Raw genomic sequence first — 25,681 nt, 5'->3', positions numbered from 1 at the left:
AGGTTGGGCTTAACCAACATATTCTAAGCTTACATCAATGCTCCTTGGCCATGATAGAAAATTCTTGTCACTCGAAACAATATACACTTAATCAATACGTTGATAACATAGACTATCGGGACTTATTCTTACATAGCTTTCAACTTAACAAGTAGATTCGAGTGATAGTCATATCCTTGCTTGAGATGTTTTTGAGCTTAATATGTGATGCATAAGATCAAGATATCAAAAAATAGTCCAAGGTAGTGTTGCATGATTCAAACAAAATAATTTCACTTAAATATGTTAAGTACAATATCAAAATTGAATAAAAAAACACAATCAAATAAATAATATCATACCTATGATACATCATTAAAAACTATAACTAAGATATAATGAACCATAAGACTCACTATGTCTATACAAATCATAATTATATTATAAAAATTTACCTAATGAAATCCTGTAAACATTCATTACATGCAAGCATAGGACATAGTAGGATTTCTCCACTCCTCTCTACAACCATTGTTACAACCTTCAATGTATGATGAAATAAAGTATAAGAGTTTCTACTTTATGACAATATTTTTTGACCATTAATTTATTCCAATGAAAACTGCTACCAAAAACAAAATGAATAGCGAATTCATGATTGCGCCAATCACCAAAAACCAGATGTAGTGCCCGTTATCTCTGGAAATGCGTCGCTGAGAAAGAAACCATTTTTTGGGGCCTAAAGACGCTGCAATCCAAACCACCATTAAGCCCACGACCATACCCAGTGCCTGCGGAGCAGTGATTTCTGTGATTGTGCCAAGTATAAATAAAAGTATCATCTGGACGCAACTAACTATAACGAGAGTCCAGAGGTGGTGCTCATCTTCTCTGAAGATGTATTTCTTGGAGCGAAAAATCATCATCCTTATGCAAATCGGAACAACACTAACCATAGCCAACACAGTCCCCGCTACAGCTCTATGCTTTGGTGCCACTACCTCGAAAATGGCGGCCCCAAAAGCCAGCAATAAAGATATCAATGCTATCCATAATCCGGTGAGTGAGGTGTTAAGAAGCAGGGGGTCTTCTTGTTTACCATATAGTGCGTACATTAGCAGAACCGCTGATGAAATAGAAGTGCAGAATGCTAATGCGTCACATATCACTGTCATTTGAAAGACAACAACATAATGGGGATCTTCTTTTGGGAGAGTGAAAGCTGCTGCAAATGCTACTGTTGCGATCAACACCGCATTTACTGAAACAATTTGGACATTCCACGTTGATTTTTCATTCGCTAATGAGTGCTCTTTTGTTTCTTCCACGGCCACAGCCCTTGCGCTGCTCCGTGCACCATTTCTTTCTAGCAACCTTTTAATCTACACCAGAGATCTGTCTTTTAAATCAATTGGTATTGACAGGCATTCAAAGAGTACGAGAGTAACTTTAAAAGTAGGAGAAGGAGATTTTAAATGGGAAAGTTTCAGTCTAATGTGTGAAATGCATGTTAACTCGTTGGTCGTTTGATTTTCTCATTGATTTTTTTGATTAAGAATTAGATTAAAAAGTTATAATAGTAATTTCAGCAAAATAGCTATAATAAATAACGTATCAGCTGTAACCACATCATTACATTAACACTACCAAGAGCAACATCAACAAAGCAAATGTAACAACAGCGTTACACAGGTAATACAAAGAGAACAGCAATCTAATTCACAAGACATCACTATTATGTGATTATCTTAATATTAATTCTTTGATCCATTCAAATTAATAAGATTATTATATTTATTTATTTTTTAATTTTAGTTATTTTTTATTTTCAGATTCAATTGTGTGTAAATTTTTACATCATCGTTTCTGATCACACTCTGTGAGGATGAAAAGAAGTTAGAGAGTACAGAATGTGATGCAAAACGTTGATACAAAAATTTACATACAATCGAATTCGAAAATAACTGATCAATATCTAATAGATTGTGGAAACTTAATGTCCACAATACTTTTTTATTTTGGAAACATAAATGCATGATCTCTTACATATGAGTCTACATACCTTCTATGTAATAAAGATAATTAAAAAAATAAAAATTTAAATCTAACCTGACATAAGAATATATATTATTTATCAATATATATCATAGTAAAATATTCCATCAAAATAAAATAAAATTAGATGAAATTTGGATAATTAGAATACTTTCGCCATTACACATATAATAGACCTTTGTTCCATCAGAATAAACCAAAACTAGATGAATTTATATAATTAGAATACAGTAATGGTTGATAAATATTTTAGATGAAATGAAATGCTTACCCCATAAAAAAGACGTTCGTCACTGGACATCTTGTGAATTGCTATGTCTAAAGCTGTTTTGCCCAGCTTGTCAGGTTTATTAATCAGCCTCTTTGATGTTACCAACAACACCAAAGTTTTGATACGCCTTGAAATTCTGTGAAACGTCTGCACTGCATTTTCAACCACCAAGTGTAGAGCAGTTCTCCCGTCATTATCTAAAATTTCTATGCAATCTTTGGCATAAGTCAATATCTCGGTGGCCAACTCCAAGTTCCCTTCTTTCACTGCTAGATGAAGTGCTGATTGGTGATTGTTGTCCACTTTATAACACAAAGACCTATCTTTCTCCAAAATAATCTTTGCAATGCGCGATATTCCGTTAAGATAGGCAGCGCTATGCAATGGCGTTCTGCCTAAACTGTCAACTTGTTGAAGAAGCTCTGGATTATTAGCTATGAGTTTCTTAAGGACACCTACACAAGTTTTAAGGTATGAATTAGTGTTTCTAAAATGCAGAGGAGAGGATTCAGTAATTGTGGATCTTAATTTTGCACTTTTTAAAATCTTACATGAAAATTTCAAATCATTCTCAATTTTTGTTAATATGGCATCACATGATTGATTGCTTTTACAACAAAAACTACATTTCATTCAATTATTGGTACTCATTATCAACAACAACAACTTTAAAGTCACAACTATTGGTGCAATGTTATAATTAAAACGTTGGAAATTAAATCAGCATGGGATATTAAATCAACAACTTCTATCACAACACTTGAAACACGCTCAACTCAGCTACGAAATCCTCTCCCTTAAATTCTTATGCCAAAAAATTTTAAAGAGATTTTTCGAGATTACCTTTGTGTGATTTGTACACAGCACACTGCACAAGGGTTTGGCCATCGGATGTCCTCTTGTCGTACTTGGAATCTGTAGGGGACAAAAGATCCTCAACAATTTTCTTATGACCTTCCTCTGCAGCTTTGAACAGTGCGGTCTCACCGGCATGATTAACGATATTCACAAGATCAGGATGATTCTGCAAGAAATACTGCACTACGTTGCGCTGTCCTCCAATGGCTGCTTCGTGCAAAGCAATGTTACCTTCGTCATTTCTTGCAGTTAGAAATCCATGGCTTCCCTGGTTGCCGACCTCTATGTCTCGATCCATCAGCTGAACCATCATTTTCACAGCTCCCAAGTGGCCATGATATGCTGCCACATGGAGTGCTGTATTCTTTGTGGGTGTAATCTGTTGCAGGATATTGAGGCCATTATCTTGAAAACTTTTAAGTGCCTCCGAGTCCCCTAATTTAACTGCGTCGTACAGCTTTCTCTCCATTCCTTTCTCTTGATATCTCTCCTTTCCTTATTGAACGGGGTAAAGATTGCTTGCAGAACAATAGAGAGATCAACACATTAAGCAAAACGTGAGCCTGCTTTACAGACTTGCAAATACTGTATATGAAAAAAAAGTAGTTTTTTTTTTCAAGTATGGTATTGAAATGAGAGAGAAGTAATAAAGGGAACAGTTTAAATTACACACACTAAGTTTATATTTCTAGGCTTGAAAGTGTTAAATCTTCAGAGTTGACTGATAGTTTTTGAGCTTAATTTATGTTGCCACATTAAGAATGTAGACTCAAAAATATTATAACACTTAAAATCGACTATCATCCTCTAGACTTCATATGTTACTTAATGTGTGCTATTTAAAACTGAAGATATTCCATTCAAAAAACAAATTAACCTTTCAGTGAATAGGACATATTATTGACTGATTAGAAAAGTTTCAGTCTAAGTGAGTGACTGGCATGTTTGAACACAGGGCTTAGATGAGAAATTGTGTCAAGGGAGAATTGGATGAGAAAAGACATATCCCTGAGAAAAATCTGAGTGATAAGTGGGTGAGTGGGATGTCTGAATTCAGCAATTAACTTGAAATTATGTCAATGGAAAATATGAAGGGAGAAAGCATATTATTGAGTTTTATCCTCAAATAATCTAAGTGATGGTTAGGTCACTGAATTGAACATCTAATAGATTGATTTGGATTTTTTTTTTCAGAAAAAACTAAATTTTTCTCATTCTGAGAAAAAATTCAGTAGTACTCATGTCCGTAAATTGGACATCTTAGAATTTTTTTGGAATTCTGAGTGGCAATCATGTTGGTGAATTGGACATCCATAGACTGATCAGAAAAATCTGATAGGTAGTCATGTCCGTGAATTGGACATCTAAAAAGTGATTAAAAAAGTTTTGGTCAAGTGGGTGAGTTGGATGTTAGAATGTGTGAATTAAATTGGAATTATGTCAATGGAATGGACGAAGCATACTATTGAAATTTATTTTAAAATAACTGAAGTGGTGGTTATGTCAGTGAACTGAACATCTAATAGACTGATTTGGAATTATTTGAGAAAAATCTAAATGGTAGTACTGGTGAATTGGACATTTAACAGATTCCTTTGGAAAATTTTGAGAAAAAATTGAGTGGTAATCATGCCGGTGAAGTGGACATCTGATAGATTGATGGGAGTGGCAATCATGTTGGTGAATTGGACTGATGAGGAAAATCTGTTTGGTGGTCATGTCTGTGAATAGAAGGATTAGAATTTTGTAAGAAAAAACTGAGTGGTAGTCACATCAGTGAATTTGATGGCCCCGGGATCATATTTAATTTTTATATTGACTGTAATATACTAGAAATTTTATTACAAGGCTTCCATGGAGGCATACGTTTGATAATGCTACCACCATCATTTTGAGACGTGGGCATTTTTCCTATAGAAGGGCGATTCATTGGCTTCTGTTTATGCAAATATTGGTTTCTACAGCGGGGACAACAAAATCTTCAAAATAGGGTATGGACAACCTTCAAATCCAGATATTATAGGAAAGGGGACTATTTCCAGATATTATAGCTGGAAATGCCTTGCTAAACATATATGCAAACTTTTCAATGGGATGCCTTTAAGAAATGTGATCCCACGGAATGCTATTATTACAGGAAAGGTTTAGAAACTCTTAATCAAATGTAATTAGCAGTTTTAAAGCCAAATTCCGCAATCTGCCTTAGTAGACGTTTACGCAAAATAAGGAAGCTTAGATCTGGCACATGAACTATTTGACAAGATGACATGATTACAAGATATGCAAAATGTTCAAGTATGTACAAGGTACCTAAACTGTTTGACAGAATGCCTCAAAGTACATTGTTCTTATGGAATGCCCTGATCGCAAATATAAAAGAAAATGGATTCGTTGAAAAAGTTTTAGAAACTTGCAGCAAGTGTAAATCTAGACTCTACAACCTTTACCAACATCCTCCCATCTCGTCAAATGGGAGCTTTGAAATAAGGTATTGATTTAATATCTGAGTTATGAATAGAGTTCTCAATTTAAAGTTAGATAGCATTTAATCATGTATTCATATTAGTACATACCATTCCTTCTTATAATCCTATGACAACTCTACATTTGTAGTATGATTTTTTCTTATAGTACCATTCCACTCTCTCTAATCTCTCACTATCTTTAGACATCCTCCATTCTAACTATGCTTCTCATACCACTACTATCTATTTTTCTTACTATCTACCTTTCTTAGCCTTTAATAAACTATGAAGTAGTTTGATCAATCTTAAGAAAAAAGTGGATATGATATCTTTAACCCTAACTCTGTTATATATAATCCTCTATATTGCACACCTTTTGCATTTAAGATTGATACACGTCCAATGACTTCATTATAATTATACCATAAAAAAGATATACACAATGTTCATCTACAAGCTTTCAATGATACACATGTTTAGATACTACATATGAAAATCAAAGCTTACTTATATTATTTTCATGAACCCTAAGACCATGCCCTTAAATATTCTAATTCTTAATTCCTATTTTTATCCATTGCTTTGACAAGCTAACCACCACTTTATATAAGCATATAATTGGATATGGATTTTACAAATCAAATAAATAAATTTTATATGTGCACAAAATTTCAATACCAGATTTTAAAAATAAACTATCAAGTTCTATTGGTATTTCACTTATATGCATTGAATACCCAATGTCTAATGTACGGTATAAAGCTTTTGAATGGTATGAATGATTAAGTATTGCAAATAATTTTCAAACCATAAAAAATTATTATTATTTCAATCAGAAATCTCTTTAGATAGAATGCATACAAATTGTTTGACAAAATTCTTATTGTATTTAATGAATGATATGATGATTTTTATGAGGGAATGTTTGTAATATATTTGACAAAATATCACCTAAGTGAAAATTAGAAAAATCTTTGTAAGTTCATTAAAGTACCTACGAGGGGATCATATAGTAGTATTAGAGTTATGGATAGTATCGTCTTGAGAGGGAAAAATTGAGTGCAATGGCATACATACATGTGGATTGGCAAGATTGGTGTAATTTAGTAGGAGTGTATGATGATAGAAAGGTTTGGGATCCAAGTATTTATATTATTGTTGAATTGATTCACAGGGTAAGGTAAAGTGATAGATTTGTCGGTTTCAACAATATTAGAATGAAGCATAGATATCGTGGTGGAGCATTCTTAAGATTGATTTGGGATCTTGGTATTGGCATACAAGTACAAATTGTTTAAAGGCGAGAAATCTTTAGGAATGGAGGTTTGTAATGTCTCTATTTTGTGCCTACAAATTTAGAAAAAAAATAATTTATTTAGTTATTGTAGACACCTAAAAGTTGCACAATGAATTAAGTGAACTTTATTCATTTAATTATTCTTAATTCTTCCAATTAATTAAATTAATATTTTATTAATATACCTTTCTTCTATCTAAGTCATCTAATTAAATTCACATTTAAATAAATACCCTCCCTCTAGCCATTTTAATTAAATTCACATTTAATTAAAAATATTAATTTATCCCCTTTCCCATTTAATTAAAATATCCTTTGCATTTAAATAAATCTAAATTTATTTAAAAATCCCCCCACTTGCATTTTCGTACATCTCCCACTTGCCTCCTAACCTTCCCTTTCTAAAGCATTCTTCTAGAACCCATCTAATCCCAATCAATTAGCTTAATCCCTCCAATCATATCCTTTTCGCTAGCTTTGAGAATGTCACTTCTCAAATTTGGAAGAAAGTCTTCCAAAAGCAATAAAGTCTTTGTGTCTTCAACAAGCTAACTTGCTGAGTTTCCCCAAATTTGGAAGGACTCTTACAAATTTTTCCCCAAAGTCTTCCAAACCATTAATAATTAACTCACCCTTTTGGCATGGTTAGAGACTTTTTGCCTAACTCAACCTTAATCTAACCCAAGGGTCTCAACAAGCACTCATGGCTTTACCTTTGGTTATCTCTTTAACCCGTGCACAAGAGTTTATCCCTTGGGAGCAAGCTTTGTCCATTGGATAACCCTAACCTAACCATACCCTTACCTCCTAAGGTAACCTTCATGTCTTCTCAAGCATTTAATGCTTCTTGCATCTCCTCTCAAGCAACCTCTTGTTGACAATTGTCACCATTTCATTGGTGAGAATTGTGAACATGGATTGATAACTTTCAATCCTAGCCCTTGATTAGATTATCCAATCTTGACCATCCATTTCCCTATTTACCCTATAAATAGAGCCCATCCCTTCTTCAAAAAAATCGAGTCTTTGTGCATCAAACTTATAGTCTCATAAAATTAAGCATATTCTCTCTTTGATAGAATATAATTTTGGATCATTTTGATAGCATTATAATCTTAGATATATCATGTTAGCTTCATCTTAGTATCAATTTCATACTAGTTCAAGATTCATATCAATATCTTGCATCCTATCATCATCTAGTTTCATATATAAATCATCACTAGGATCTTGGTTGCAATCCATTTAGATCTTAGAATCATTTAAATCTTGTTCTTTAGGTTGTCATCCTAAAAAATCAAGTGATCTTCCAAGCTGAGAGCCACCTTGAATCTTGAGGATCCTTGGAGATAGAGGAACATGGAATGATTTTAAAGAGTTTAGATTCATTTAACTTGCTTTGTTTGGATTTCTAACCTCTTATGCAATGTTTCATTTGTGTGTTTGAATTGTTTTCTCCTCTTGTAGGTTGACACCACATTCCAGGCATACAGTTATAAGTTGAATATATTTAAAATAAATGACTTAACTTGGTGCACAATAAAAATTAAAAAAATAAAATCACTTAATCAACAAAAATAAATTAATATTTTTAAAAGTACTTTTTATAATTATTTTTTGAATGATTTAATTATAAAATATAAAATTTAAATATATTCTTCTAGAAATTTCTCCTGGGGCTATAAAAAGAGAACGATGAGTATTAAAATTATTTGATATTTTTTGTTAGGCTCTGCACATCTCATTCTTCTCAATCCAAAAGATGAGTAAACTTCTTGGAAAGATTTAATCTTGGGAGGATCTCAAAACTATAATAACCTTGTTAGAACATAAGTTTAGAAAGACAAGGAATGTCTTCCATGTAGCAATTGGGGAAAGATTTTTTCCGACTTACTAGCAAAATATTTACATGAGCATTCAACATATTTTATGTAGATACTGTTCAACATCTGTACAACATTATATAATATAGTTATAATTAATCCTATTTTTGTTTTATACTTAGTCATGCAAAAATTTTGGGCATTTATAGCCACATACTAGTCTACTCAATTTATTGAATTTTGTAGAGTTTCTGTAGTACCCCTACCCTAATCTATTTCTAACCTTGGTTTAATCTTGATTAGTTTATCGTAATATTATGTTATAGTCAGATGTTTGAATTAACGCATAGCTATTGATGTGGTTTCTCACTAGTTGTATGCAAGTTGTTAGTGTACCTATTTCGTGGTATTAACATCGAGCTAACGCTTTCAGTAAATTTTATATATGTATGCATGTATGACTCTTGGTTGCAGGATTTTTCAGGTACAATGCCGCATGAGTGCGAGGTTCGTCTTCACCTGGATGTGCAGGTTTGAGTGTACCCTTTTTAATCCTTAGAGTCGGATTAGGTGGTCGTAAGACCCTAGTTGACCTTAGTCGTGCTCTAGCGAGCATCGCCAGTCGTCGTCGGTAACCCCTTTTTGTTTGGGTTTGCGAGTCGTCTGTTTGGTTGACCTTCTCGATTTGCGTGCTTGATGTGCAGGGTTAAATTGGTTAATTAGTCCTTAGTCATTATTTTGATTATATACGCGTTTGTGCATTGAAGATTAATGGACTAGATTAATCTGGTTTCGTTATGCGATTTTCATTAATATTGGATTTGCTCGTTTTTAATTGGGAGTAAATTCGATTTAAATGACTGATTGTGAATATTAAATGCATTTACATATGCTGTTGAAAAAGAAAGTTTTATATTTTATCGCAATAGAGTTAATTGCATTCTGTTGGATTATTAAATCAGAAAGTTTAAAATTCAGTTGAAGGAGGAAATCGATTTTTGAAATGAAAAACAAGTTATTTGTTGCTATATTTAGAAAAGCATTATTTTGAGGAATTTTTTTGTAAATAAAAGTTTTTATTCCAAAGATGGAATTTTTGGGTCAACTCTTCCATATAACCCAATTTTGGGGAAATTGGAATGGATGGACATTTTGGAGGATTTTTGGTTGAGAAAGATTTTGGAGATGGAATTGGAGGATTTTGGATGGAGAAGGAAGGATTTGGGAGCTGGAGATTTGGACTCTTCGACAGATCTTGCCAGGAATGCGAGATTAGGTAGGCTTTGTTTAACCATTTGATTTCAAAATAAATTAGTTCCTTGGTTGGCCATTTTGAATTTGGCTGGAGATTTATCTGAGGTTTTGTTATTGCTCAATGATGTGTGGGTGGTTTGGAATCCCATTGTGCTTGGGGGAGAATGGAAATTATCAATGAAATGGATACCATAACATAGTTCTTTATTTTATCTAAACTCTTCTTAAATCGAAAACTTCAGCAAACCCTTTTGGGCGTTTTTGTTTTGGGAGCTCGGACTGTGTTTCGAAGAAAATAAAAGAAAATTTATTATTTCATTTTCGAACTGTGTTTTAAGAAAAATTTATTTATGTTGCAAACCGAAACTGGGAGTTGTTTATATTTGTTTTATGCTGAGCAGGGCGTTTTTATTTGTTTATACTGTGGGTCGGGGTTTGGGAGAGCGGGGAGCGGAGCTCCACCCGCTCCCCTCCCCTTCCCCCGCGCATCCCCCGCTTGCTCCCTGCACGCCCTCCCTTTTGCTCGCAAACCGCGTGGCCTGCGGCTCACGGCGGTGGCCGCAGGGCGCCGCGGCACCTGCGGGCACCGCCGCGAGCGCCGCCGCCCCTCTCCCTCAGCTAGGGTTAGGGCACGGCCGCCGCGTTTTCATTGTTTTGAACGCGTTTTTCTTTAAAAACAAAGAACATAGTTTTGTTAAATGCGTTTTGTATAAACGTAGATTATTAAATCATTTTTTTTTTTTATTAATGTATTTTGTTGGTATTCAAAAAAAAAGCATATGGTTTAATATCATGTTAATGAATATTAGTTTAATGATTAAGTTTCCAATCATTGATTAATGATTATTATATATATAGGATTAATGGAAATTAAGTTGTGTATTTATACTCATCGATATTAATTCGAAATTTGTGCAAATACACTAATCATTAGTGAGATATATTTTTTTTGATAGAGATTAATAATTATATATTAACTAATAATTAACTGGGTTATTGTGCACTATTAGTCGTTAATTGTGTATACTTTATTTATCGTGGAATAATAAATATACTCTTTAATTAACAGTTCATTTTGGATTCTGCTATACGTGCGTAGGGAATTAAGATTTGGATTTTGGAAATGATTATCTCCTTTTAGATTCTCTTTCTGCATTTATATATTTCCGTAATCCGTATAATACATCTGGGCTTGAGAAATAATACGAAACTGTAGAGGACGGTTTTAGACCAGTATGTTAATGATGTTTTGTTGCAGATTAAATATCTTAATTATTTGATTAATGGTTGTCTGAGATTTAATAATATGAATTGGTTAAAACTCTTTATGACTTATATGTCTGTTGATGCTTGAACCTTAAGAGTTCGAAAAACAAAACCAAATTCTCCCTTGATGAGGTAGATAACTGTAAGTTGTTTTAGATCTTGTAGAAAACTTGATCGATTTTAATGTTTAAATCTATTTGAGAAGATAATGTCTTTTCTGATTATTGCCTTGCGAGTTTAATTGTTGTATTCGCTTTAATTATGAAATGGCATGTTTTGCTTTGTTTAGTAGGACCCTGTCGTATGGCTTGACTTGGGGTACCTAATTCAGTCCTCTGTACCGAGTTGACGATTGTATTGTGGTAGTGTCGTTTTGGTCATATCCTCGTTGTGTGAGTCGAATGATGATTCATGGTTGACCTTGGTTGTCAGGTCTCTAGTTAGAGTACCGTCAGTAAGTGATTACCCTTGAGTCGTGTTTGACCAGATGATTGTTTCTCTCTTCTTGATCTTCGTTCGTCAGACCATGCCTACTCGGTTTTTGAGTTCGTCTGAGTTTGTTCTAGTGTCGTATGGGAAAGTGGCTTTCGATTGGGGGCCGCGCCCAAAGTGGCTGCTGGGTAACCCGTCGAAAGTGAGTCTAATAAGTGGTAACCTAACAATAGATTAGAATGTAATCTCTAAATAAGATAATGTGCCTCACACATGAGACGAGTGCTATCATAGATTCGACATGCTGTGAGAAGGCCTGAAACGGCAAACCATCTTCCTTGTCTTCACGAGAGGATGTGTGGGTCCACATGAGGCTTGGATGGGCCGGAAGTTCGGATTAGGGTGCCAGGGTGACCAGTGTATGGGGCCGGGACCTATGAAGACTTGCCATGGTATCCATACCAGGTTATGTGATGACACTTGTCCCTACGTTCGCTAGTGTGTTGTTGTTTTGTCCTGTTTAGAGTACCTTCGTGGGTCGTCCTTTTGTCTTTGCCCTTGTGAGTATCGGTTTCATGTTAGACCTTGAGTGGTGATTATGGATGCTCTTCTGGACCGTTGTTTTAGCTTGATTATGTTCAGCTGGATCCTGTTCTTTTTAAAGGATCGTTTATGTATTATTGACCGATGTGGTCGTTTGTATTTTGCTTATGTATCACCTTGATGGCTGGATAGTACTTGGTGTAACCTCTTGTACTCTTAACCTTATTATTTATCAGAAGGGGTCTTGCAGTTGCGCAGACCCGGAGATGTAGCCCTTTAGGGGTGAACTCCGAGATCATTATGGTGTTATGTGATGCATTCTCTTATGTTTCCTTTATTCAGCTTTATCATGTATGATTAACTTATGTTAGAATGGTTAAGTGGATAAATGGAATTAACTTTAAATGCTTATATTCAGTTCTTTCTTGAATGCCATGTTGATTGAATGCATAAATGTTTTAGATAGAATTTATCGTTGATGCTTGTATGTAATCGTCTTTTGAAATGCAATAAGTTGGAACATGAAAGAATGTAACTTAGAGTAATGGATATACTCAGCTGTTGGTAAAGAATTTAAATATGCTTGGAAAGATCTCTTATGTTTACGGTGAAAATCCTAGTGTATTAGTATGTTAGATGTATGGTTTGTAATTTTAAATGAAAAGCTTGAATGAGAATCATGAATGGATCTTAATGATGAATCCTTGCTTGTGTTTTACATTTCAGTCCTTTGAAAGAAATTGTCCTGCTTATGAATTATCTCGTTATTAAGATATCCAGCTTTTGGACTAATTGTGTGAGTTAATTGAATTGTGAAATTTAAGTAATCTCGTTGGGAAACTCTTTAGGAGTTAGTTGTTGTCTTCCGCTATGTAATCTGAATCTTTGATATCTTGTTGCATCTTATGTGTTGTAACCTAAAAAAATAAAAAAATTTGCACTCTATTCTTGTGTTTTGGCTTAATCCCTTCGGGGTTTCCTGGCGGGGCATTACAGTTTCTTTCTTAGTCTTATGTACATATTTTCCTTCATTTTGCCATGGTTAAGAGGTTTGATATGAAATGAAATTTCATAAAATATTAGTTACTTTGTGATGGGTGCATGGCTTCACAGAGTTTGATTGTTGGTTGTTGATGGAAGGTGTAGCATAAATTCTATTTGAAAGGATATATTTGTAATCAATGAATTAATTCACATTTCAAATCCATAAAGCATGAAAATGGAAAAAGTAGATAAAATTTATCTTCTTTGCACATATAGTTAAGTTCATTTAAAACGCTTAAACAATTAAAATAGAAAGAGAAAATCCTTTGACACCATTACAAGGCATTCAAGGAATGGTTAAATATAACAAAGAAAAAATCACAACATCAAACAAAGCAATAAAACTCATTAACAATAATAATTGCTCAACTTTTTTGTCTCTTGTTTTTTCACATCAAATGTATCTGGGGATAAAGGAAGATTGAATTGCTTTGGTTTTAGATAAGATACAAGAGAATTTGTCTCTTTTTAAGCAGATTTAAGAAGAGAAAAATCAATTGTGGATAAGGAATAGTCTCAAATAAGAGAGAGTGCCTTCTAAACATAACTTATTGAACTTATCAATGCCAAAATCATAGTAATAACAATCCAATGAACTACAAGACAGCGTGCAAACATACCAGTTTAGTTAAACATCTAACAACACAAACAAACACAATAATTAGACATGAACGAGCCTCTAGAATAAAATCATGGTATCATGCAAAATCTCCATCCCACCTTGGAGAGTATCTTTCAAGAATAGTAACGTCTACATAAATGACTTCACATGGAATCAATTAATGAGTGCCCTTGAATAGATTATAAAAATTGCACAAAAAATTTTGATTAATAACTCCTTGATGGCTCAGGTCCTTAAGTATAGCACTCCATCTTCGAATCCACTAACTCATGTGGGTCTCATCCATTATGAAAAGATTCTTCCTCTACTTCTAAGAAAAAAGAAAATTTTCTATATGAGTTTAAAGTTAATCCATCATAGTGCTTCACCTCATTAATGAATACACATACAAACTATAGCATAGATTCCTCAAGAGAATCTTAATAAAAATTAGTTCTCTAGTTATACCTTAGGCATACAAATGCACCTTCCAAGAGTCTTGATGATGCATAAAATCTATGTATAGGATTGCAAGGTTAATATCTAACCTTAATCCTAACAACATATTGTAAGATTTTATGTTTGAATTGGGATATCCCATGCCCTTAATTTATTTGTAGCTTGGGGAGAGCTTGTTAAACCCAATCGGTACTGAGAGAGGAGGGGTGAATTAGTACCTTACCGGTAAATATTAATTAATACTTTAGTTTAATTATGAAACAATTTACCATTCACAAATGTAAACATTTACTGCAAAAGATTAAGCATACATGAAAAGATACTCAAAGACACAAATTTATCTCGTGGAAACCCAATAAGGAGAAAAACATGGTGTGAGTAGGAACTCACAAAACTTGCACTCTTCTGGAGTACGCGCGGTTAAGAGCCATCTCTATTAGCAGATGACAATGACATAGTTAAGTGCAACCTGGTTAAGGGATTTTGATCAAGGTTGGTTGGTGCCTTTACCCTGTTAAAGGTAGCCTGGTTAGAGGACTTAGAACATCAATTAAGATATTACCTGGTCAAGGATTTACACAATGGGACCTGCTAAAGTCCACCCAGTTAAGGGATTTGTGTTGCAGTTATTTGAAAACAACAGATGAATGATTAGATACAAGAAGCTACACATTAGCTTGATCAGATCTCAATTAGGCATCACTCTTGGTCTGCATCGATTGTGCATGTTCTCCACAACTCTGCCTTCTGTCAGTTTGTTGGTATTGAATTCTACACTGTCGGTCCTCTATCACCTGAGTCACTGCTCAGTGAAATCCTCACTCTACCGGTCTTTTGTCACTTGGCTCTGCATGCTCTGAAACTCCCCTTGTGTTCTTTTTCACATTAACTTAATTCACCTTGACAACAACCATCTCAAGAATGAGATATGTGTATTTATAGACCCTTAAGTCTATCGCCAACTTTTCCCTCCAAAACATAGCTTTCAAAATTCCATTGTCAAGCCTTAAATTGCGCTTCTAAAATCATGCAGGAATCTCTGTCAACATTGTCTAACATGTCGATAAGCTTTTTGGTTGATTGAGAGAAGACTTCCGATTTAGCTGGTTGTAACTGAATGTTACCAGTCTATCGGTCACCGACTTTTCTGGTGTACCGATCAAAACCTGTCTAGCTGATTTCTTCCTGTGTACCGGTTTAGTCTTTACTTAGCCGGTGGACATTTTCCTTGTCGATCTACTCACCGCTACCAAATCTACTAGTTGTTGGTATACTTACTGTCGGTCGGTCTATTGCTTTTCGATATACTTACTGTCTGTTGGTCTACTACTTGCCGATTTACATACGACCTACCAGTTTACTCACTGCCCGATTTGCTTACTTCCTAAGGATTGGGAAGACTAAGGAAGGAGATGATGTTGATGTTGCCAACAATGACAACCATATCATTTTCCGGTCATACAAAATTGCATCAGAACGCCAACAAACTCACCCCTTGGCATTGGTGGCAAATTCTACAAACTAAACTACTGTGTTAGTTCCATGACCCCTATTCCTTACAAGATTCCATAAAAGAATTCTAAAATTCCCCCTTTTGCCATCAATGGCAAAGGCGATCTAAGAAGATTTGTCAAAATAAAGAAAAAATTTCTTTAAAGTTCTCTTGAGCCACTTTTAAAGAAGATTCCAATGAAGATAGAATTTGTTTCATGGTACGGAAGTGACCATGTAATACTGCAATGAAGACCTCCATATCGTCAACTGTCTTGCAGTTAGTTCCATGAATTAAACGGTCTGCCTCATTAATATTTAGTTGCATGAAGTCTATAATTGGTGCTAACTAGCACTGGAGCTCTAACAAGCTAAGACTTCTCTTGTCTTCTTCATCTTTCAACTTTCTTTGTTGATGATTGAGCATTTTGATTTTGCTAATGAAAGTTGATGTTGAACTACTAAGGGGATCAAATGAGCTTACCAAATCTTGAATCTCCTTTTGAATCTGATTTCTGTTATCATCCAAATCTTTGATTAAAACAGGAAAGTTTAAAGATTTCATCAGGAGTTGACCAACTTTTTGTAGTGTGGTCTTAACTTCTTCTATTCTGGTTGACAGAGCAACTTTTCCAACTGATATTTGCTCCATTAGGTTATCTCCTTGCTTTGTTTCATATTGTCTTATTGCAACCTTCTCAAAATCGGTTGCCTGTGAACGGATTCCTTTGACCAAAGTATTAAATTGATCAATAATGGGTGCAGTATCATCAACGTCAATGTCCAGGATGAGATCAGAGAGAATTATTTTGGCAGAGGTGAGGATTCTTGTCTTCTTTTTCTTTTCTCTTAGTTTTACCTTTTCAGCTTGGATTCTCAATTTTTCTGACACTTTCATCAACTGTTTAGGGGTCATTTTCTTTATATCTATGACTGAATCACCTTCTTCTTTGTCATTTGTTCCTTCTTCAATTTCTAAGGGCTTAACTTCTGAGCTAGTTGTTGTGATGATTCTTACCTTTTTCTTTACACTTTCCCTGTCTAAGTCTAATTTTCTCTTTACCGGAGGGACGTATCCAACACTACTGTGTTATCTTTTATTTTCTTCTCATCCTTGTTTCCTCCCTTTGATTTATTTGCTTCATCTATTTTCTTCTCTTCTTCATTTCATGTCTATGTTCTCCTCTTTTCTTCATGTCTTCCTTCTTATGTTTTCTTTGCTTCTTCTTTTCTTTCCTCTATGTTTTGTTCTTCCTCAATTCCTTCTTGAGAGAGATTAAGATTTGGTGACAACAAGGTTTTGTGAGGTGTATCTTCATAAGGAATGTCTTCAACTAACACTTCATCTTTATCTGAAAATTAATGTTTTATCAACTTCCTCTACTGGTGAAGTATGAACCGGTTGTTCAACACCTATCGTCAAATTGGGGATGTTTGACACAACATTTCCTATGATGTCCTCAACAATGAACGTATCAAAACCTTCAATGGATTCTTTTTCTTTAGCTTTTCCTTTATCAAGGATAGCTGCCCATTTGTCTTGTTTAGTTTCTTGTTCAATTTCTTCTTCAACCTTCATTTGCTAGTACATAATTTCCTTCCACAGGGCAACACCTTCAACGTACAATTCTTTAACTTCACCCACTGCCACTCTTCCAATTTTGTTCCTTATCTTGAAATGTTGAATGCATGCTTCAGCCACCGATGAATCTTGTTCAAAATCTAATTCATGTTGCACTTCCATGAGTGTTTTTATTCTGAGTTCTTTTTTAGTAGCTAGAGCAATCTTCCATCTTCAATTTGATCCAACAAATCTAATGGAATAATGTCATACAATTCATTGGGAATTCTATAAAAGGTGTGCAAGTTCTAGATCAAAGATTCCTCAAGTTTCCTCTAATCTTCATCATTACTAAGAGAATATCTACTTCCAACACCAAATAAACCTCCAAATTCTTTGATGTCATGCACCATCTCATCAATTATTGGAGCTTTATTCCTTTCACTTCTTCTAACTTATTTTATTTCCACATCTGACCCAGTGTCACCTTCTTTCTTATCCTCTTTATGTTTGGGACTACTCTTTCTCTTTCTAGTGTAAGTAACTCCTAGCGGTCTATCTTTGCTTGGTGAAGATACCAGAGTACCTAGATCCTTTTCTTTAGAATATGTTGCCGGTTTGGTTGTTGCAGTCCTCTTTGGTTTTTTTTTGTCACTTTCTTCTTTACACCGGTCAGTTCTTCATCTTTGGCAGGTGTTACCCTTGTTTTCTCACTCACACCGGTGGAGGTAGTGGCACCAGATGCTTCACCTCCATATTTCTTGTCAAGGGTATCAATCATTTTCTTTACTAAATCTATGAGTTTGAGACTCATTAATACATATAATATTTTTCATGGTCTCATGAGCTATTTTGAACCATAGTTTCCTTAAAATCTTGCATATTTGATTTTTAAAAAAAATTCATGAGAAGTGGAAGACCACTTCCATTCCTAAAATTGTATATTAATATTTGGTTTTAAATTATAATCCTTATTGCAACTCCTTTTATCATACAAAAATTTATACTAGAATGAAATGATGTTGTTTATAAACTATTCTATAACATGGAGGCAAGAATATGCATAAAAAGGAGGTGCTTGTTCAAAATTGATTGAAATTTAAAATATATATCAAGATTGTCATGCACATTCTTATCCTATAGGATAAGAAGAAATAAAATAAATATTTTTAGTATAATAAAAATATGTTAGCGTGCAATTAGTATTGCATTGCTTGGTTGATAATTTTGCACATGGATGTTGTGCAATTAATTGACTATCAACTATTATGCATTGTATAAAATGATCTTTGCTATGCAGAATAATACATCAAAGCATTCACCTTTTTTTTACCAAGATAAGCTTAATCAATATATCAATAGCATAGATTATTGGGACTTATTCTCACATATCTTTCAATTGAACAAGTGGATTCAAGTGATAGTCATATCCATGGTTGATATGTTTTGGGGCTTAATATATGAGGTGTAAGATCAAGATATCATAAAATAGTCCAAGATTGTGTTGGACACAATGTATAACTAAGAGGAGGGTGATTCAATAGTGATCAATAAAAACTTTGACTCCTACAGGATCTAAACTTTAATAACAATACTCATAAAACCATGAACAAAGGTATTAATCACATAAGCACACGCACATAAGAGGCAACCCATAACACAAGAATGTACAAGGAAAAGCCACACTGCGGTAAAACCTCAGTGAGAAATGTTGTTGGAGTCAACTACTCCAATCCAACCTCACGGGTAAAATAAATTACAACATTTCGGGCACCAACCCAAGGAGTACCAACCCCTAATATTTATAGGCACCAACCCAAAAGAGAACCAAACCTTGTTTTGAGCACCCACTCAAATGATTACAATGAGTATGGATTACAAATACAAGTTATATACCTCATTGCAGATCAGGGTTTGCAACACCATTCTGATATGCTCCCTTTCTGATCTCTTCTTGTCTAGCTCTTTACTCTTTTTATTGTCTCTCTCTCTGTCATTTGATATCTTCTCTATTTTTGTTCCCTGCTCTGTTATATTCATTGTCTTTGCCTTCTACCTTGTTGTTCAGTCTCCTCTAGCTTTGCACTTTTTATCTCAAGTCTCTATTGCTCTCCAATTCCAACTCAGATCTGCACCTCATGTGGCTTAGTTGATGTACTCTCTTGTCTATTCACTCTTCCACACTCTACTCTCTAAGCACCATGTTTCTGCTTGCTATTCCTGCTTAAAAATACCTTGCACACAATCAGTTATGATCTTAACTCATCACATATCATTCAAACACATTTTGCCTTGATGTCATACCTCATGATCTATACAATTTCCAATGTGGCTTATAGATCATTCACTTAGTTGGTTTGTATTGTCTCAGTTGGTAATCCAAGTTCCCAGACAATCAAACTCGAGCCAACCTGTGTTCTTCATCAACTTTGAATTTGAACCGCTGATCTCAGCCATCATTGTGGCAGTTCCATACACCACATCATCATATACCTCAGCCTGAACAATGAATCATTCTCTGTCAACACTGCTACTTATCCTCATAGCTCTACCAACTCAGTTACCTCATCTACTCCTGAAGAATCACATCAAGCTTCTTCTACCTTCGATCAGCTCTACTACCTACAAGATTTAACTATTTCACCTACATCTATTTGATCTTATAGCCTGTCAATAAGATTTGATTGATCATCTTGAGCCACACACATGTCTACAACTTAGTCGCCATTAATGCTCCTCTGTCTTCTGTGTACCAACTCTACATTTATGTTTGACCACTCAGAGCACACGTGTCATCCCATTCGATGTCCAAGTCACTCGATCAAGACAGGTTAACAGTTATGTGAACCTCTACATCTATCGACTCACAAACATGGTTGCAAGGTCAGTCATACTTCCAGTCAAGGCATATGTGAACTATCGAGCTGTGTGTTGCATGCCCTCATTATCATCATTACGAGTCCCTTAGATGATCCACAACAGACCAACTTTAATTATACCTCTTCATGTCAATGAGAGTCTCTCCAATGGGGATCAAACAGATCAGGATTTCTTCTTCATCCCCATTGGCATGCAATGTGTTCTCAAGGTCATCTTAATCTCCTCAATCTGGATCCAACTCACTATATCAAATCGGGTCAAACATCCACGTGGACTATCAGATTGCCCAGATCAGTTGGCCTTCATGTTGTGACTGATCTTCATGTTATGCAGACATATCGGGTTTACACTAAGTTGTTATGTTGATCCACTTTGTTTTCATGTTACTCGTATTGGGTTAAGTCATTCCAATACATCTCCTTGAAGCTCTATCAGAATATCTTTAACTATCGAGATACCATCTAGGACTTACTCTATCTTCACAACTTATCCCAAAGACAATTCGATGCCTTTGATCCCTCTCATCGACATGGGTTATTTTGATGAAAAATTCACCTTCGATTTTGTGTCACCATAAGCCATCCTGAGGCACAGTCTCTAGGTTGACAGACCTTATCAGTATAGATCACCCCAAATTGGTAGACTACAAACCAAACAACCACTCATTAGAATAGTCATAACTATCAGCATAGGGAAAACATGTTAGATAAACCGAACAAGTCATTTTGATGACACACAATCAACCTCCCTTTATTGACCGAAGTGCATACCCATCATAATAGCTAACACTATCGGATTAACATTTGAACACTAACCTGTATTCCAATGAGCCAACCTGAACATGCATCCGCATAGCAATTTTGAAATTGCAACTCACATTCCTTCAACATGTCAGCATATGTTATTCCAACAAACTTACCACGGGTTATTCTCTTCATTCTTCTTTATCAAAATAGTTGTTCTGATCTTGTATGTGATCCTGATTGTGTCGATATCGGCATAAGGTATTCCAATAAGCAAGAAGTCTATAGTTTTGACTATCGACATAGTGAAAATTTATCATTCTGTCTTCAATAGCTACTCTGATAGGTAACCCACATTTCTATTTCAGTCAAGCTATATGGATGCACTGACATCGGAGTAGTTTACTCTATCGGTCTTACACAAAGTTGTTACTCCGCCTTTGTCATCTATTTTGATGCACATCCACAGTCTCCTAGTTGGCATAGCTATTTCGATATATTGATATCAAAGTGGTTTGTTCTATCAGTTCTACACAAAATTGCTACTCCACCTATGTTCAGTTATCCCGATAAGTGACTTTGGCTTGACATTCGATATTTCTATCTCGATCCGACAAATCACAACAGGAACACTACATGGCCTGACATCAAACAAACTTATGTCGATAACAATTTCCTCCACGTGCCTCAATATCAACCAAACTATTCTAATATGCCTACCTGGGCGGTTATCATGTACACAATACTTCATCAGTACAAGTTATCCCGATATGATCACTTCACCTGCACAATTTGTGATCTGTTGAGTTATCTCGACATGATCTCTTGATGCTTGTGCTCTCTTCTACTTAATTTGCAGCCTGTTTGATCTTCCTTTGAAACCTCATCATCATAAATCATTGTAACCATTTCAGCTTCTTGACTGATAAGATCAATCAACTTTGCATGTTTGTTTCTTCTTCATCCAGTGGGTGTCTTGTATATCTCTCTGATATTCCATTAACCCAATCATGCACACACACATGTTGAGATCAATGACAACTTCAATGCCAACAAATAGTGTTGTATGATTAAAATAAAATAAATTCACTTAAATATGTGAAATACAATACCAAAATTACATCAAAAAATACATAGTTAAATAAATAATGGCATACCTATGTCACATCATTAAGAACTATAACTAGATATAATGAACCATAAGACTCGATATGACTATACAAATCATATAATTTAAAAACTTACCTAATGAAATCCTCTAAAAATTCATTACATGTGAATATAGAACATAGTAGGATTTATCTACTTCTCTCTACAAACATTGTTACAACCTTCAGTGTATGATGAAATAGAGTAAATGCATCTATTAGAACTATCTATAATAGTTTCTACTATATTACACTATTTTTTTGACCATTAATTTATCTCAATGCCTCTTGTGCCAAAAGAAATTGCTACCGAAAAAAAAAATAGCGAATTCATGATTGCACCAATCACCAAAAACTAGATGTAATGCCCATTATCCTTGGAAATGCATCGTTGAGAAAGAAACCATTTTTGGGGGCCTAGAGACACTAGAATCCAAAGCACCATTAACCCCATGACCATACCCAGTAACTATGGAGTAGTGATTTCTCCCATTGTGCCAAGTATAAATAAAACTATTATCTGGACGCAACTAACTATAACGAGAGTCCAACATATCACTGTAATTTGAAAGACAACAATATAATGGGGATCTTCTTTTGGAAGAGTGAAAGCATCTGTAAATGCTACTGTTGCAATCAACATTGCTATGTCTAAAGTTGTTTTGCCCAGCTTGTCAGGTTTATTAATCAACCTCCTTCATGTTACCAACAACATTAAAGCATGTACTAGGTTAACGTAGGTCACAAATCCACAAAAAAATGATAATACAAAATATATTTCCAATGAGTTGTTTCCTACTATGTTTGACTAAGATACATGGCATAATATGCTTGTAAAGAAGAAAAAAATTAGAAACGTATTATAATAGGTTGTCCAAAATATCATTTGAAGAAAACTCACAAGATCATGGATGATGTGCATGTATAAATTTTTATGCGGCAACTATTGATTCAAACTCGATTTGATGCCTAAAGCTACAATTATTTATTAATATTTGTCATAAGATCTTTTATAGGTTGAGTGAAGGCTATGGAGCTAAACCTATGAGTAGGCTCATTAAAACATATAATAGTTTCCATGCTCTCATGAACTATTTTGAATCGTAGTTTCTTTAAAATATTGCCTACTTGATTAGAAAAAACACATGTGAAGTGGAAGAGAATTTCCATTCCTACAATTGTATATTAATCTTTGATTTTATTATAATCCTTGATGTTACCAGCAACACTAAAGTTTTGATATGCCTTGAAATTCTATAATGAGTGCTCTCTTGTTTCATTCCACGTTAACTTTTCCTTCGCTAATGAGTGCTCTCATGTTTCTTCCATATCCCTTGCACTGTTTTTATAGTCATTGAAATGACAGAGAAGCAACAAATATATTACATTTGTGAGGCAAATTAATCTTTCAGTGAATAGGACATCTCATTGGCTGATTAGAAAAGTTCTAGTCAAGTGGGTGACTGGCATGTTTGAACACAAGGCTTAGATGAGAAACTGTGTCAACGAAGAATTGGAAGAGAAAAAACATATCCCTAAGAGAAAAATCTGAGTGATAAGTGGATGAGTGGGATATTTGAATTCAACAATTAATTTAAAATTCTATCAATGGAAAATATGAAAGGAGAAAGCATACTTTTGAATTTTATCCTCAAATAATATAAGTGATGGTTAGGTCACTCCATTGAACATCTAATAGACTGATTTGGAATTTTGTGAGAAAAACCTAAACTATAGTCATTCTAAGAAACATTTGAGTGGTAATCATGCCTATGAATCGGACATCTTAGAATTTTTTTGGAAAAACATTCCAAGTGGCAATTATGTTGGTGAATTGGAGATCTATAGAGTGATAAAAAAAAATTGATAGGTAGTCATGTCCGTGAATTGGACATCTACAAACTGATTAAATTTTTTTTAGTTAAGTGGACCTAAGTGAGATGTTTGAATGTGGGAATTAAATTGAAATTATAATTAAAAAAATTTAAGTGGTGGTTATGTTAGTGAACTGAACATCTAATAGATTGATTTGAAATTATTTGAGATACATCTAAATGGTTGGGTAAGTGCACAAAGATGGTGGTTAAAAAGGGGGTATAAGTGAACACTTTTTTTCTGAAATCAGGTGAACCTGAATTTAGAGGCAAAATTTGAAAGTCATTCACTCAATATATGAAGATAATCAAAGAACAAATATTGTAGTATTCTGAATCTAGTTTCCAAACTACTAAACTTTTTCAAAATTGGATAAGATTAAGGGGGCCAAATCCTTCACGCACGAAAAATAGACCCTGATTTTTTCTGAAAAAACATAACAAAGTGTCTAACATGTGCATCAAAAAAGTAATAGTTAGATTTAGTATTTTGACAAATCATTTGGCATAAAGATAGTTAAGAGTGAGCACTAGAAGATGTTTATTTTTTTGTAATTTTTTGTTGAGTTTTTTTTTAATGATTTTTCCAATCTAGCACATCCCGAAAATTAGGTACATGTTCGTGCATGAAGCATAAGTTGCACTAAACAAATCGAAAAATACAATTTAAAAAAAATAAATAAAGAATCAAGTGCACTACAATAATATATAAAGTTTTTAAAATTTGGATAAGTATATCAAAAGTTATTAAAAAAATGGTGCACTTATGTCTGTGAGAACTATGGAAACACTGGTAAAAGAAATTCAATAATAATATTTATTGTTGTTCAAATTTTTAAAAAAATATATGGTTAGAAAGCTTAGAAGATGGGTAAAAATATGGTGGAAATTTTAGAAATACCCATTTGATTAAGTGTAAACATAATGATGACAAATTCAAGAAACCAAGTTGATAAATAAATCATGTCAAAAAGGCAGGAAATGGAGGAAAGTCAAACATCCAAACCGTAGTTTTTTCATCCAATCCTATTTCCAAGCCTAAATAGTCAAAAGCGCGTATGGAATACTTATGGTATAAAAAGCACGTATGAGGTACTTATGGTGTAAGAAGCGCATATGCTCTATCTTAACTATAAACAGCGCATACACGCTACATTTGTTTAAATTTTGGGAGTGTGTATAATATATATATATATATATATATATATATATATATATATATATATATATATATATATATATATATATATATATATATATATATATATATATATATATGTGTATTGTCTCCCCCTCTCAAGCGTGTACAAGGTCTCTCTCTCTCTCCCTCTCTCCCCCTCTCTCCATATCCCTCCCTCCCTCTCCCTCTCTCCTCTTCTCCCTTCCTCCATAGGCCCCATCCCTCTATCTCTTCTTCTCTCCCTCCCTCCCTCCATACCCCTGTGCAATTGTGTCTGCACTTCTATAGAAGTGAATTTATTTCTTGTCTGCAACTTTCTCTTTGATTTTTATCGTGTATGCTCTCCTAAGAAAATTGAGTGATGGATTTGTGTGTATATTGAATAAGAGGAAGAAGGGTCTTAAATTGAACCACGGGTGCATTACCGTGACAAACAAGGAAACCTGCAGCAATATTC

General features: G+C 34.4%; 1 protein-coding gene across 3 annotated transcripts in view; it reads right to left on the bottom strand.

Moving 5' to 3' along the window:
• Nucleotides 1-399: 399 nt before the first annotated feature.
• LOC131859447 (ankyrin repeat-containing protein At5g02620-like) overlaps nt 400-25,681 on the bottom strand; it is an 89,844-nt gene continuing 64,562 nt past the window's right edge. For all 3 annotated transcript variants that reach the window (XM_059213194.1, XM_059213193.1, XM_059213192.1), the window contains 3 exons: nt 3,149-3,681; nt 2,306-2,760; nt 400-1,361 (listed from right to left, as the gene is read on the bottom strand). In XM_059213194.1, coding sequence (XP_059069177.1) covers nt 582-1,361; nt 2,306-2,760; nt 3,149-3,632 — 1,719 coding nt within the window. In that variant the 5' untranslated portion in view covers nt 3,633-3,681 and the 3' untranslated portion in view covers nt 400-581. The remainder of the gene's footprint in view (nt 1,362-2,305; nt 2,761-3,148; nt 3,682-25,681) is intronic.

The sequence above is a fragment of the Cryptomeria japonica genome, chromosome 10 (genome assembly GCF_030272615.1).
Source record: "Cryptomeria japonica chromosome 10, Sugi_1.0, whole genome shotgun sequence".
Taxonomy (NCBI): Eukaryota; Viridiplantae; Streptophyta; class Pinopsida; order Cupressales; family Cupressaceae; genus Cryptomeria; species Cryptomeria japonica.
Note: the sequence above shows the minus strand (reverse complement) of the source record. Positions and strands in the feature narration are given on the sequence as shown.